The 13,355-nt window shown below is 36.7% G+C and overlaps 1 protein-coding gene and 1 long non-coding RNA gene across 3 annotated transcripts in view; one reads left to right on the top strand and one right to left on the bottom strand.

Moving 5' to 3' along the window:
* LOC117985942 (uncharacterized) overlaps positions 1-11,740 on the bottom strand; it is a 97,629-nt gene extending 85,889 nt beyond the window's left edge. Inside the window, exon 1 of the mRNA XM_034972737.2 lies at positions 10,940-11,740. Coding sequence (XP_034828628.1) covers positions 10,940-11,018 — 79 coding nt within the window. The 5' untranslated portion in view covers positions 11,019-11,740. The remainder of the gene's footprint in view (positions 1-10,939) is intronic.
* The window catches only part of LOC138402940 (uncharacterized), a 354,014-nt gene that overhangs the window by 105,755 nt on the left and 234,904 nt on the right, over positions 1-13,355 (top strand). The gene's annotated exons all lie outside the window — the stretch shown is intronic.

Genomic DNA, 13,355 nt, shown 5'->3' with positions numbered 1-13,355 from the left:
CCATAATGTTCTCAAAGGTGTGTGAAGTCTACCAATCTGCACATGGCTAGCGTGGTAGACTATGGCCAAAACCCTTCTCACTCTGAGCGGAGACCCGTACTCTGTAGTGAGCCGGTGATGATCATGATGATGATGATTGTCGATTCAGGATCAAACCGAGAGTTCCCTCACCCTAGTTCACTCTGCCGTTGGTCGCCATTAAAATGGCGTAAACTGTAATATGGGACAACATTAACGGCATCTGAATGTTGAAAGAGATAATGGAATTAATACATAGTTTATACCGTACCACTTAGTCTAATTAAGCCTCTTAATACATTTCCTGGATACGGAACTATATCTAGTAGATTTCCTATCTCTAGGGAATTAAAAATATCCTAGAAATTGTATAATTATTTGGAAAACCTGTATCTAAATATATAAAACGAAAAGGTGACTGGCTGACTGCCTGACTGATCTATCAAAGCACAGCTCAAACTACTGGACGGATCGGGCTGAAATATGGCATGCAGATAGCTATTATGACGTAGGCATCCGCTAAGAAAGGATTTTTGCAAATTCAACCCCTAAGGGGGTGAAATAGGGTTTCGAAATTTGTGTAGTCCACGCGGACGAAGTCGCGGGAATAAGCTAGTATATTATAAAAGGAAAAGGTGACTGACTGACTGACTGACTGACTGGCTGAATGACTGACTGACTGACTGATTTATCAACGCACAGCTAAAACTACTGGTCGATCGGGCTGAAATTTGGCATACAGATAGCTAATATGACGTAGGCATCCGCTAAGAAAGGGTTTTTGAAAATTCATCCCCTAAGGGGGTGAAATAGGGTTTTTAAACTTTTGTAGTCCACGCGGACGAAGTCGCGGGAATAAGCTAGTATATTATAAAAGGAAAAGGTGACTGACTGACTGACTGACTGACTGGCTGAATGACTGACTGACTGACTGATTTATCAACGCACAGCTAAAACTACTGGTCGATCGGGCTGAAATTTGGCATACAGATAGCTAATATGACGTAGGCATCCGCTAAGAAAGGGTTTTTGAAAATTCATCCCCTAAGGGGGTGAAATAGGGTTTTTAAACTTTTGTAGTCCACGCGGACGAAGTCGCGGGAATAAGCTAGTATATTATAAAAGGAAAAGGTGACTGACTGACTGACTGACTGACTGGCTGAATGACTGACTGACTGACTGATTTATCAACGCACAGCTAAAACTACTGGTCGATCGGGCTGAAATTTGGCATACAGATAGCTAATATGACGTAGGCATCCGCTAAGAAAGGGTTTTTGAAAATTCATCCCCTAAGGGGGTGAAATAGGGTTTTTAAACTTTTGTAGTCCACGCGGATGAAGTCGCGAGCATAAGCTAGTAGTGTCATATAAAATCAATATACATTATGTAGTCAAACAGACACACTTTCGTATATATAATGTTACTATTCTATATACTTAAGTCAGTTCATCGAGTTGGAGGTCGTCTCACATTGAGCTTGCCGACGCGCGGTCTCCACTCCAGAACACATCTGCCCCAGCAGCCATCGGGTCCGCGGCAGACGTGGCCTGCCCACTGCCACTTCAGCTGGCTAATTCGTTGAGCTATGCCAGTCACTTTGAATCTCCGACGGATTTCCTCGTTACATATTTTGTCCCTCAGAGAGACCCAACATTAGCACAGCCCACTTCATAGCACGCTGAGCGACTTTGAACTTGTGAACAAGGCCAACTGACAGTGTCAATTCGTAGTAAGACAAAATATTATTTGTACGAAACTGGTTACGAAACTCTGGTTTCGCACGCGGCCAAAGCGTTACTATTGCGTGTTCGTGAAAAATTAGCAACTAAGGGCCCTGATTTACATGAGGATGTAGCCGCGCCTAATTACTAGCCTTAGCATTAAATACCATTAACATTTATAGGGCTGTCCCGAATCTAATCTTGGATAGATGATTATATCCCGCCATATTGTACCATTTATGTCACAAAGCCGCGCTCGTCTCGTGCCATTAAAATGACATAAATAGTGTACCCTATTAACGTTACAGGACTATAGTGATCTAAGATAATGGATTATTGCATTTTGGTACTTATCTAACCGTACTGTCTACCAATTGACACTGAGCTAGTGTAGCAGACTTTGGCCTGACTTCACACACCTTTGAGAAATTTTTGGAGAGCTCTCAGGTATACAGGTATCCTCCCGATGTTTTCTTTCACCGTTAAAGCAAACGGTATTTAATTGCTTAAAAAGCACATTAGCACCGAAAAATTAGAAGTGCCTTCCCGGGATCGAACTCCATTATGTATATTTTATAAACATTTATAAGGCTGTCCGGAGTCTAATCTTGGATATACGATTATATCCTGCCATATTGTACCATTTATGTCACAAAGCCGCGCTCGTCTCGTGCCATTAAAATGACATAAATAGTGTACCCTATTAACGTTACAGGACTATAGTGATCTAAGATAATGGATTATTGCATTTTGGTACTTATCTAACCGTACCGTCTACCAATTGACACTGAGCTAGTGTAGCAGACTTTGGCCTGACTTCACACACCTTTGAGAAATTTTTGGAGAGCTCTCAGGTATACAGGTATCCTCCCGATGTTTTCTTTCACCGTTAAAGCAAACGGTATTTAATTGCTTAAAAAGCACATTAGCGCCGAAAAATTAGAAGTGCCTTCCCGGGATCGAACTCCATTATGTATATTTTATAAACATTTATAAGGCTGTCCGGAGTCTAATCTTGGATATACGATTATATCCTGCCATATTGTACCATTTATGTCACAAAGCCGCGCTCGTCTCATGCCATTAAAATGACATAAATAGTGTACCCTATTAACGTTACAGCACTAGTGATCTAAGATAATGGATATTTAATTGCTTAAAACGCACATAGCTCCGAAAAAATACAAGTGCGTTCCCGGGATCAAACTTTACTATTTCATTATCATTTCATTTCACTTATTATTCATGCATTCCAATATTGATGATATAAATTATTAAACAATTGTTTTTATAATTACAACAATATTCTTTGAACGAAGCTGGCATTGAAACCCCGTTGGGGCATTATGTATATTTTATAAAAATTTATAGGGCTGTCCCGGGTCTAATCTTGGATAGATGAGTATTCCCGCCATATTGTACCATTTGTGTCTCGCAGCCGCGCTCGTCTCGTGCCATTAAAATGACATAAATAGTGTACCCTATTAACGTTTACAGCACTAGTGATCTAAGATAATGGATTATTAGAATTTAATGTTTGCATTAAATTTTGGCCTACCTAAGTTAAAGGAGCTTCCACTAAAATCCGGCCTCCTTTTCGGTAGATCGTTATTCATAAGGAAATTTTACATAATTTAGTACGCGGCCGAAAGTAATGTACATCGACCTTTAGGAGGAGAAAGCCGATTTGTAGAGCGTTGTCTCTATCGTTAAGACCCACAAAACGTCATATAGGTATGAGTGACAGAGACAACGCTCTACAAAGCCGAAATATCATTCTAAAGGCCGATGTACATCCCAGTACCGAAATTATAAATTGCGAAAGTGTGTTTGTTTGGTGGTTTGTTGGTTTGTCCTTCAATCTAGTTGCAACGGAGCAACGGATCGACGTCATTTTTTGCATGGGTAGGTATAGTTAAAGAACTGGAGAGTGAGTGACATAGGCTACTTTTTATCCCGGGAAATAAAATCAAATCAAAGTTATACCTAATATAAAGATGACATGTTTCACTGCAATACAGCCAATAGATATATTTTTAAATAAAAATATAAATCAACATAGCCCGCAGAAGCGTGTCAAATTAGACTCAGAATACTCAGCCACATTTTCTAACAAGCCAAATTCATAGTCATTTCAACTTTTATACAGTTCTAAAAATGTACAATTCCATTTAAAACTTCAGTAATTGGTTATAGAGGAAACAAAATAATATTCGGAGCCGTGCTGGAACCGCTCGAAAGTAACGAAATTCGAGAATAGCCGTTAAGATAATGGTTTTGGTACGGAACCAGCCAGTGAAACTGTAGTTATTTTTTCTCCTGCTTGCCCTATTTAGCGGCGAGTGAAATTTTATATGCATATTTCGAGTGAATTTTTGTGGTAATTTCAAAATGTTGTTCTGGTATTTCAACCTTTTGTTGGTTAGTTGTTTGTACTCGTTTGACCAGCAAACTTTGTTAATTTTTCTTATTTACTTCAGTCAATTTTATGTACAAAGTAAATAATTGGGCTTGTTTAAATTTAGAGTGAAGAATTTTCTTTATTTTTGATGACTTTCTTTTTTGTGTTTGTCTCTGGACCGTTTTTAAAACAATTGTATTTTTTAAACTTGCGTTTTACCAATTTTGTTATCTGTATCAGTATTATTTATATATAAAATCTGTCCCGGCTTTACTCACGTGTTAAGTCGACGTTAGCCCGACTAGTTTCAAACCCATCACATAGTTTAAACGCTAAAATAAAACAGTATTATTTACCTTTTATCTTCTCTAATGTATATGAAATTGGCGTTTTATCGAATCTTAAGGATTAAAGCGAGAAGACAAGGGTCCATGATCGAAACTGTAATCTGAATTAACTCTAGCAATGAATCAAGCAATTTCAGAGCAAGTGGGAGAGAAAATCGTTATCGCCTAGTTTGTAAAGCTATCATGACGTGTAGATTGAAGAGCGCATAGTGATAAGAAAAGCTTATATATAGCTCTAAGCCCAGGTGGGAGCATATTATGCGTCCTGCGGGGCGGGCAGCGGGTGCGATGCCGTACATTACATTTCGTTTTTTTTTTTCAAATACAAATTTCTTTATTGCGAATCTGGGTAAACAGTGGAGATGTTACAAAAACAAAAAGGTACAGCCAAATTCTGCCTATTAGCATGCAATATGTTATGATATACCTAACAACGTGTACATAGTTTTGAAAAATTAGCCAATTTTAATAGTTAGTCACAAAAGAATAAAAAAACCGGCCAAGTGCGAGTCAGGCTCGCGCAATGAAGGTTCCATACTACAGTTGTATTTTTTCGACATTTTGCACGATAATTAAAAAACTATGATGCATAAAAATAAATAAAAATCTGTTTTAGAATGTACAGGTCTCTCTCCGTCCGCTCTCGATTTGGATACGTCCGCACGTCTTCCTTACAATTTCAGTAAATATTAATTGTTTTTTCAGATTACAGATTATCTCTCACATAAATCTGTCTCGTTTTAACTCAATCTTAAGTCTGAGCAAAGTCAAAGTGCGCTCTATAGATCTCAGTCTAAGTCTGATTCAGCTCTGTCTCGTTTTAACTCTGTCTTAAGTCTCAGCTAAGTCAGAGTGCGATCTATAGATCTCTGCACCCTTAGAGTCGTTAGAAGTCATTTCCTAGCTAAACTCCATAACAGTACAACAATTATAGAATGAATAAATCCCCGTTCCAAATGAGACCACATTTATTATTCACTATCAGACACAATTTTATAAAGAACAAGTCAGCCATGAATTACCAGTGTTATAAAAGTAAACAAACACAAAGCAATTAAGCTTTCATATTCAATGTAAAGATGAATAATTTACGAACAAACAATATAATAAAAATGTTTGTTTCCCGTGAAAATTAATATATTTTTGTTCCCTTATAATAAAACAGAAATGAAATGAATAAAACACGTGTTTCTTATTTAAACTTACGGAGCGATTTTTCTCTCTCGGAAGTTTTTAATTCGAAACACAATTCTGGGGAAATAGTATTAAAATAAAAATGTATTTCAATCATACTCTAGGGTATAAGGCGATGATTTAAAACCGTTTGTAAAATTGAGTTTACTAGGTAAATGGAATTATTTATTTTTTTGCTCTCACTTCGTTCAGACTATTTTTTATTAACTGATCGACAACGGTTACGCACTCATCCGATCCTTAAAAATATAACTATAAAAAAACCGGTTAAAAAAACTCCTAAAAATCCCATCTCTGTCCAAAAACAAGCTATTTGGTGGACATCTTTGACATATCTACAGCATATTATGTCCGATTTGAATCCAAGATATTCCAAAACCAACAAATTCCTGAAAGGCAAGCAACACATTGGTGGTCCCTCTGGTACTGCAAATGTTCATAGGCGGCAGTAATCACTTAATATCAGGTGACCCGCATGCACGTTTGCTCGCCATTTTTATTATTTACAAAAACATATTCTCACGGATGACGGAGAGAACTCGGATAACGGAAGTTGATGATATAGTGCGTAAGCTAATACAAACAGTTCTATGAGTACTTCGGAACGTATTTTCACGGACTCGGATCGAATGAGAGCGTGATTTTGATTTATATATAAAGATCCTAATTAAGAAAGGTGAAAAAATTAAAACAGAGTTAGGAAATACAAACTGGTGTATAAGATAAAAAGCAAATGATGTTTAATTGCTTAAAATGCACATAGCTTCGAAAATTATGAAGGGGCCCGGGATCGAACGTCCGACCTCCCGTATAGGAGACATCTTAACTACTAGGCTATCACGGCTTTTGAGAGTAAAAAATAAATAAATAAATAAGCCTACCTCTAAATTTTTTTAATTTTTTTTTAATTTTTAATTTTTTAAATTTTTTTTTGTATATATACAGGTACATTTTTTTTTTAATTATCTTTTTTTTTTTGTTAATATTTCTTATAAGGTATATCTAGCTCTAATAATTCAGAGGTCATCCCAAACGCGGGCAAAGGCTATCACGGCTTTTGAGAGTAGGATCTTTAAAAAGCTAAACTACATGCGTATGGAGTTATGGTTTTTGATTATTTATCGATGAGTAGCAATAAGTGGAGCAATCTGGAGCAATTTTTTCGCATAACATTGCTAAAATTTTCAGGTATTGCTGGATATTACAGTAAATTGCTTTACGTGGTCGTGTCGTTATAATTGACTAAATTATCTGGAATAGCGGAAATTCTATTGCCAGTGTAGGCGTATCTTTACATAATTAAAATATTTGAAGTAAGGAAGGTCTCGCGTCATTTCAATACATGAATGACGCGAAGTCTTGTATATTATTACATATTATAGTTATTTATATTAATGTTTTCAATGCTTTCAAGAGTGAATGCCTTAATGAGAGGGTACGGCTCTCAACTGAATACCTACAGTCTACACGTGCCACAGAATTTCTTAGGGTTTTCACAATGTATTTTTATTTTTCTTTTCATCGCGAAATTTTTAATTAGGCACTTGATTTCTTCAACGTGTTGACGGAGTTTGTATAATGTAAGAATTTTGACCCAATTTTCGGTTTATAAATCTGCCCGAGGTCAGTGTTGGGGTTAAAGCTAGTGATATTTACCTACTAATGATTTTAAGCTTATTTCTTGGTTTAACTACATATTTTAATGTATATGTACATATAACGGGTACATACTAAAACGATTAGTTTTTGTCTTTATTTGTCGATATTTCAACCTAATTGCACGGGTCGTGGTCACGACAGGACTGCGGTGCTGCGAGAGATGAACTACCCACTTTCTTGTTCTTTTTGGGTTTTGGCCATAGTCTACCACGCTGGCCAAGTGCGGATTGGCAGACTTCACACACCTTTGAGAGCATTATGGAGAACTCTCAGTCATGCAGGTTTCCTCATAATATTTTCCTTTCACCAATAAAGCAAGTGCTATCTAATTACTTAAAACGCACATAACTCCGAAAAGATAGATGTGCGTGCCCCGGATCGAACCCCCAACCTCCGATTAGGAGGCGAACGTCTTAACCACTCGGTTATAACCAACTATAGTAGGTAAGGTAGGTATAAAATTTTTACAAAAAAAATAAAAACCGACTTCGATACACAAACACTAAAAATTGAAAAATAATTTAATTTATTACCGAATATATTATGTATACAAGAGTTAATATAGTTCCATAATAATATTTTTAGTGCCGGTGCCAATTAGCTTTAGCTGCGCGAATCGTCTAGACTTCATATTTTTATGAGACTCCACAATGGCACCTCATTGGCACCGACCCCAAAAATATTATTATGGAACTATATTAACTCTTGTATACATAATATATTCGGTAATAAATTAAATTATTTTTCAATTTTTAGTGTTTGTGTATCGAAGTCGGTTTTTATTTTTTTTGTAAAAATTTTTTATTTCACAATTTTTAGTGGCCCCATGGAATTATGCTATGACTGGTTAAAAATCTACTGTTTACTAAGCTATTACACTGATCGCGACCAATTTACTCTTATCCGTTGAGGAGTTCCAGTATCTATCTTCGAAGATGTTCATCAGATCTTCACCAAATTTAAATGGGACCAACTTTGAACTATACCCTTTCAAACAAAAAAAGAATTTTCAAAATCGGTCCAGGCGTCTTCGAGTAATCGGGGAACATACATAAAAAAAAAAAAAGATTCCGACGAATTGAGAACCTCCTCCTTTTTTTGAAGTCGGTTAAAAAGAGGCACCGGCGTAGGTACGTTCTTTAGAGTTCCCGGAGCCTCTCAATAACGCGCTGAGGAGGGCTACCGGGGGGGGTTTTAGTGGGTAGAAGTCCCACGTTACCCAAATGGGTACCTTAAGAAGATATCCCCCTCGAAAAAAAAAATAAAAAATAAAGGTAGGTATAAAAAGAAGATAACAAAAAAATATCCTTTTCATTTTAAAGACTGCACTTGCTGTGTCAAGTTTTATTTTTCGCAGTACACTTTTAGCGTCTTACCTTTTTACGAGCTCTTGATCTTTTTAAAAGGCTTTCCTGAATCTAAAGGAAAAGTTTACCTCTCTTCAGGATAAACCTGTTTTAGTTTCAAACTATTCGATATCTTATCTACTGTTAGTTAGTAATATTAACTTTAAATTAAGATTCCGACGAATTGAGAACCTCCTCCTTTTTTGAAGTCGGTTAAAAAGTCGCTACACCTAATTAGTTTATCAGTGTTCCATCTTATACCACTAGGGACATTATCAAGAAAATCCATATTAAATATTATAAATGCGAAAGTGTGTCTGTCTGCTAGCTTTTCACGGTCCAAAAGTTTAACCTATTTGGATGAAATTTGGTACAGAGTTAGCTTACATTCCGGGAAATCAAAGAGTTCCCACGGGATTCTTAAAAGCCCATCTGCTTAACCGATTTATATTAAAGTGGCTTACGTCCCGGAAATTATTGACATAGGCAACTTTTTAGGCAACGCCTAAAACACAGGTGTAGCTACCTAGCTTAGGGACAGTTACCCTACAGTTACCTACTTAGTAAATTGTAAGAATAAAAATATTATAAGAACGTACCTACCCACCTATTGTACATTTAAATAGGCAGATGTACTTGTATCTATGTTTTTTGATCAATAAACAATTTATTTATCATTATTATTATTTTATCCCGGAAAAGCAAAGAGTTCCCATGGCAATTTTATAAAACCTTAATCCACGTGGACGAAGTCTGGACATCATCTAATACCTACCTACTAAATAGTAATATAGCGTACCTACCTACTAAATAGTAATATAGCGTACCTACCTACACGGATATACAAATTACAAACTTTCGATAACAAAGCAAGCTTAATCTATTGAGATTTGGCTTATCGGTGGTATTGGTATGATAACGAACTTAAATATTCCAACTATGTATATCCATATTCAGAGTACAACAAGGTAAGGGCTAAGCTACCTCAGTTGTAATCAAATCACAGGCAAGGATTTAGCATGATTAGAACTGCACTAGATAAGGCAAGATATCGAAATGATACGTGAAAGATAACGTGAAAGCTTTGCACTAGATAAGGCAAGATTTTGAAATGATGCGTAAAAGTTTTGCACTAGATAGGGCAAGATATCGAAATGATTCCTGAAAGATAACGTGAAAGCTTTGCAACAGATGAGGCAAGATTTTGAAATGATGCGTGAAAGTTTTGCACTAGATAAGGCAAGATTTTGAAATGATTACGTGAAAGATAACGTGAAAGCTTTGCACTAGATAAGGCAAGACATTGGAATGATACTTGACAGACAACGATCAGTTTGATGGGAAAGATCAAGAAGAAAGTTGATGATGTATTGTGTAGGAGGAGGTGTTGGTCGCAGAAAAATCCTGACTACATATGCAACATCTGAGAGTATACGGGAATTGCGATTGACTTGTGAAGAATAGAACGCAGAATACAAGGCTGACTGCCAACCTTTGCTAGCCATAGAGGCACCCAAAGAAGAAATGAAGATAGAAGATATAGAGAAATAAAGAAACACAAGAAGAGAGGATGAGAATCTCGAGTACCGTCAAACTGTTTTGCCTCGCGAAAGATAGAACGAAGCTGACTGCCAACTTTTGCTACTCTAACTAGCAAAAGTTGGCAGTCAGCTTCGTTCTATCTTAGGCGCCCGAAGTAGAAGAAGACAGAAGAGTTTTTATTCAGATACAAGTTAACCCATGACTGCAATCTCACTTGGTTATAAGTGATGATGCAGGCTAAGATGGAAGCGGGCTAACCTGGAAGGGGTTTTGCAGTTTTTATTAAACCCATGCCCCTTTGATTTCTACACGGCATCGTACCGTAATCGCTTGGCGGCATGGCTTTGCCGGTAGGGTGGTAAAGCATGACGTGATTAATTCTAATACTACTCCGAAGAAAATGTAAAAAAAATTGGACTTTATATTTTGACGTAAGATTTATTACATCTTTATTACCTGTTATCTCCCAAAGCCACCATGATCCAAGCAAACGTTCCTCCCAGTGTTGGGGACAATACGCAGATAAACTTTCAGCTATTATAAAATAAGGAAGGTCTGGCACGCGCTGGCTCTCTTTCTATTAGAATATAATATTACAATCACTTTTCACGTCGATAGAAATATCTAAATTGATAGCTTGATATACGATGTGTAGATGTAGTTCTTGAGGTCTAAAAGCATTCGGGAAGGGTATTATTAATAACTCACCATAAATCATCGAGATAAATAGCAGGATCGCATTCAGCACGTATGAATGCCACTTTATCCTGTTCAGATCCCCTGCCATCTTCTATATTTGTTACAGTTATATTAATGTACACTTTAAATTTACTACTATTTTTTACACTCTTCTTCTTTTCATTATCACTTTATGTTTCATCTATACTAATTATATTATTAAGTTCTAATTAGTGAGCGTTTACATCAAATTTTACACGGATAAATTATGATCCGTCTACACTCTCCGAAACCATCGTGTCACAACTTATCCCTTTTAATAACCCTACCTGTCCCCGCTAAAACTGTCAACATTCATTTAAGTTCTTAATCAACTCGTTGACAAATAACGAAGTGACACTTTCGCCTGTTAAAATTAATGGCACGTCATATATCATGAGCTCCTACTGGGTGTCGTTTAGCTATTTTTATTTTGTTAGACATCCATTACACATAAATCGCTTCGGAAGTTTAGGGCGAACGTGTGCAAGGATTACACCCGACATAATGCACTCGGAGCGTCTAAAATTAACTGAAAAAATATATCATGTGTACGAAGATATATCCTTTTTAATCCTGGCGAGAGATTTTTTAAGAAAAATCGCTTTAACACTTCATATTCTTTAAGCACAAGTGTAACACTTTTCACCACCGTTTAGACCATCGCTCTTTATACAAGTTTGCTGAATTCACGAAAAATGTAGGCCGTATCGCGGTCGTCGCTATCACAGTTCGGCATTTTTCGGAGCGAGAAAATGACACGCGCCTGACGCGACGCCACAGGAGAACTGCTCGGTTAGCACTGACTTACATAAGGGATCTGTCCTGGTGCCAGAGTATCTGTCCGATAGAGAGGGAAGACTCCTCCGGGAGGGTTGTTAATAGTTTCGAGAGGGATGGAAGAAATTTTCGCATCCATCGGCGGTCCATTGAAACCCACCGCTGAAAATCTTGTGTGAAGTACAATAATTAAAATGTACATAAATCTGAATGAGTTGCCTACTTATATTGGGATTAATGAATATTTAATCCTCGCCCAAATAGAGGTTCAACTATTTGTAATTACCTACTGGGCGATGGTAAATCCTTTATACCTAATTAACAACTCAAAAATTCATGAATTTTGATTACGGTAAAATAGAACGCACTCATTTGGCGAACATTACGTATTGTAACGTTAACTAGCTTATGCTCGCGACTTCGACCGCGTGGACTACATAAATTTCAAACCCCCGTTTAACCCACTTAAGGGTGGAATTTTAGAAAATCGTTTCTTATTGGATTCCCGAATAAATATTGTGTTATGGAAAAGAAGACAATATTTTTAATTTCAATCGATAACAGAGCTGGATTTTATTTTCTATTGCGTTTATTTTCTATTACCTAGATTTTTATTGACTTAAATATGCTTTTTCAGCATAAATATCCTATTATTTTCTTTTAGCAAGTTGTCCTCATAGAAAATATCTTTTATTTTCCCCTATCCAAACGATCTGAAAGCGTAAGAGAAAATAAAAGCGCCATAGCAGATCGATCGTTCGTCCTTTGAAAAGATATGAGGAGAAATAATTTGAATGGCGATAAGGATGACTGATTCCCTACGAACAAAGACTTGAGGGGGTGCGGTGAATGAAGATATTGGATCTCATTAGGGTCGCGCAAAACAGATCTTATCATTCAATATTACTTAGGAATATAATTAATAAAATATTTTTACAATCGTATCGTCTATAAATAAGAACTATTGACCACCAGTCTTGATCCGTCAGTGTTGACGCATTTTTAATATCAATCCACGGCCGAAAATTTACGAACTACCTAATAAAGTGAATAATAAAATTCTAAAGAAGTACCTAAACGACATAAAATCACGACAAATAACTAATAGTGTACGAGAGAAATAAACGTTACTAAATGGATTATGTATGTCTATCATTTCATCGAAGCGCCTGGCAACGATTTTACAAACGCGTGTTGGAATTTAGTCATTTCACTAAAGGCTGTATTAAAAAAGATAGGTATAAGTCCCACAAATTGCTATTGCGCTGAAACCATGTCTCATTAACATCAAAATGACGTAACTTTCAAGTCATTCGACACTTCAGTCTAGTGCTGACGTCACTAAAATGGCGGCCACGCACATTAGCAATTTGCGGAACTTTCATCTATGTTAACTTTTGACGCAGGCGAAGCTACAGGCATCTGTTAGTATAATTTGTATGAATATTTAAATGGCCGAATCGAATCCCCCCATTTAAAGTCGAATGATTAAATGGCTGACAGTTTTTGTTTCGTTGAGCTTTGGGATGTGTATGGAATAATTTATAACCTGAATCGTATTTTCATGAGGCTTAAGTGGCCTGGATATTATAACGAAGTTTATATTCCTACTGGATTTCGAAAATTA

This window comes from Maniola hyperantus, chromosome 10, assembly GCF_902806685.2.
Source record: "Maniola hyperantus chromosome 10, iAphHyp1.2, whole genome shotgun sequence".
NCBI lineage: Eukaryota > Metazoa > Arthropoda > Insecta > Lepidoptera > Nymphalidae > Maniola > Maniola hyperantus.
This window is presented reverse-complemented; position numbering and strand designations above follow the sequence as displayed.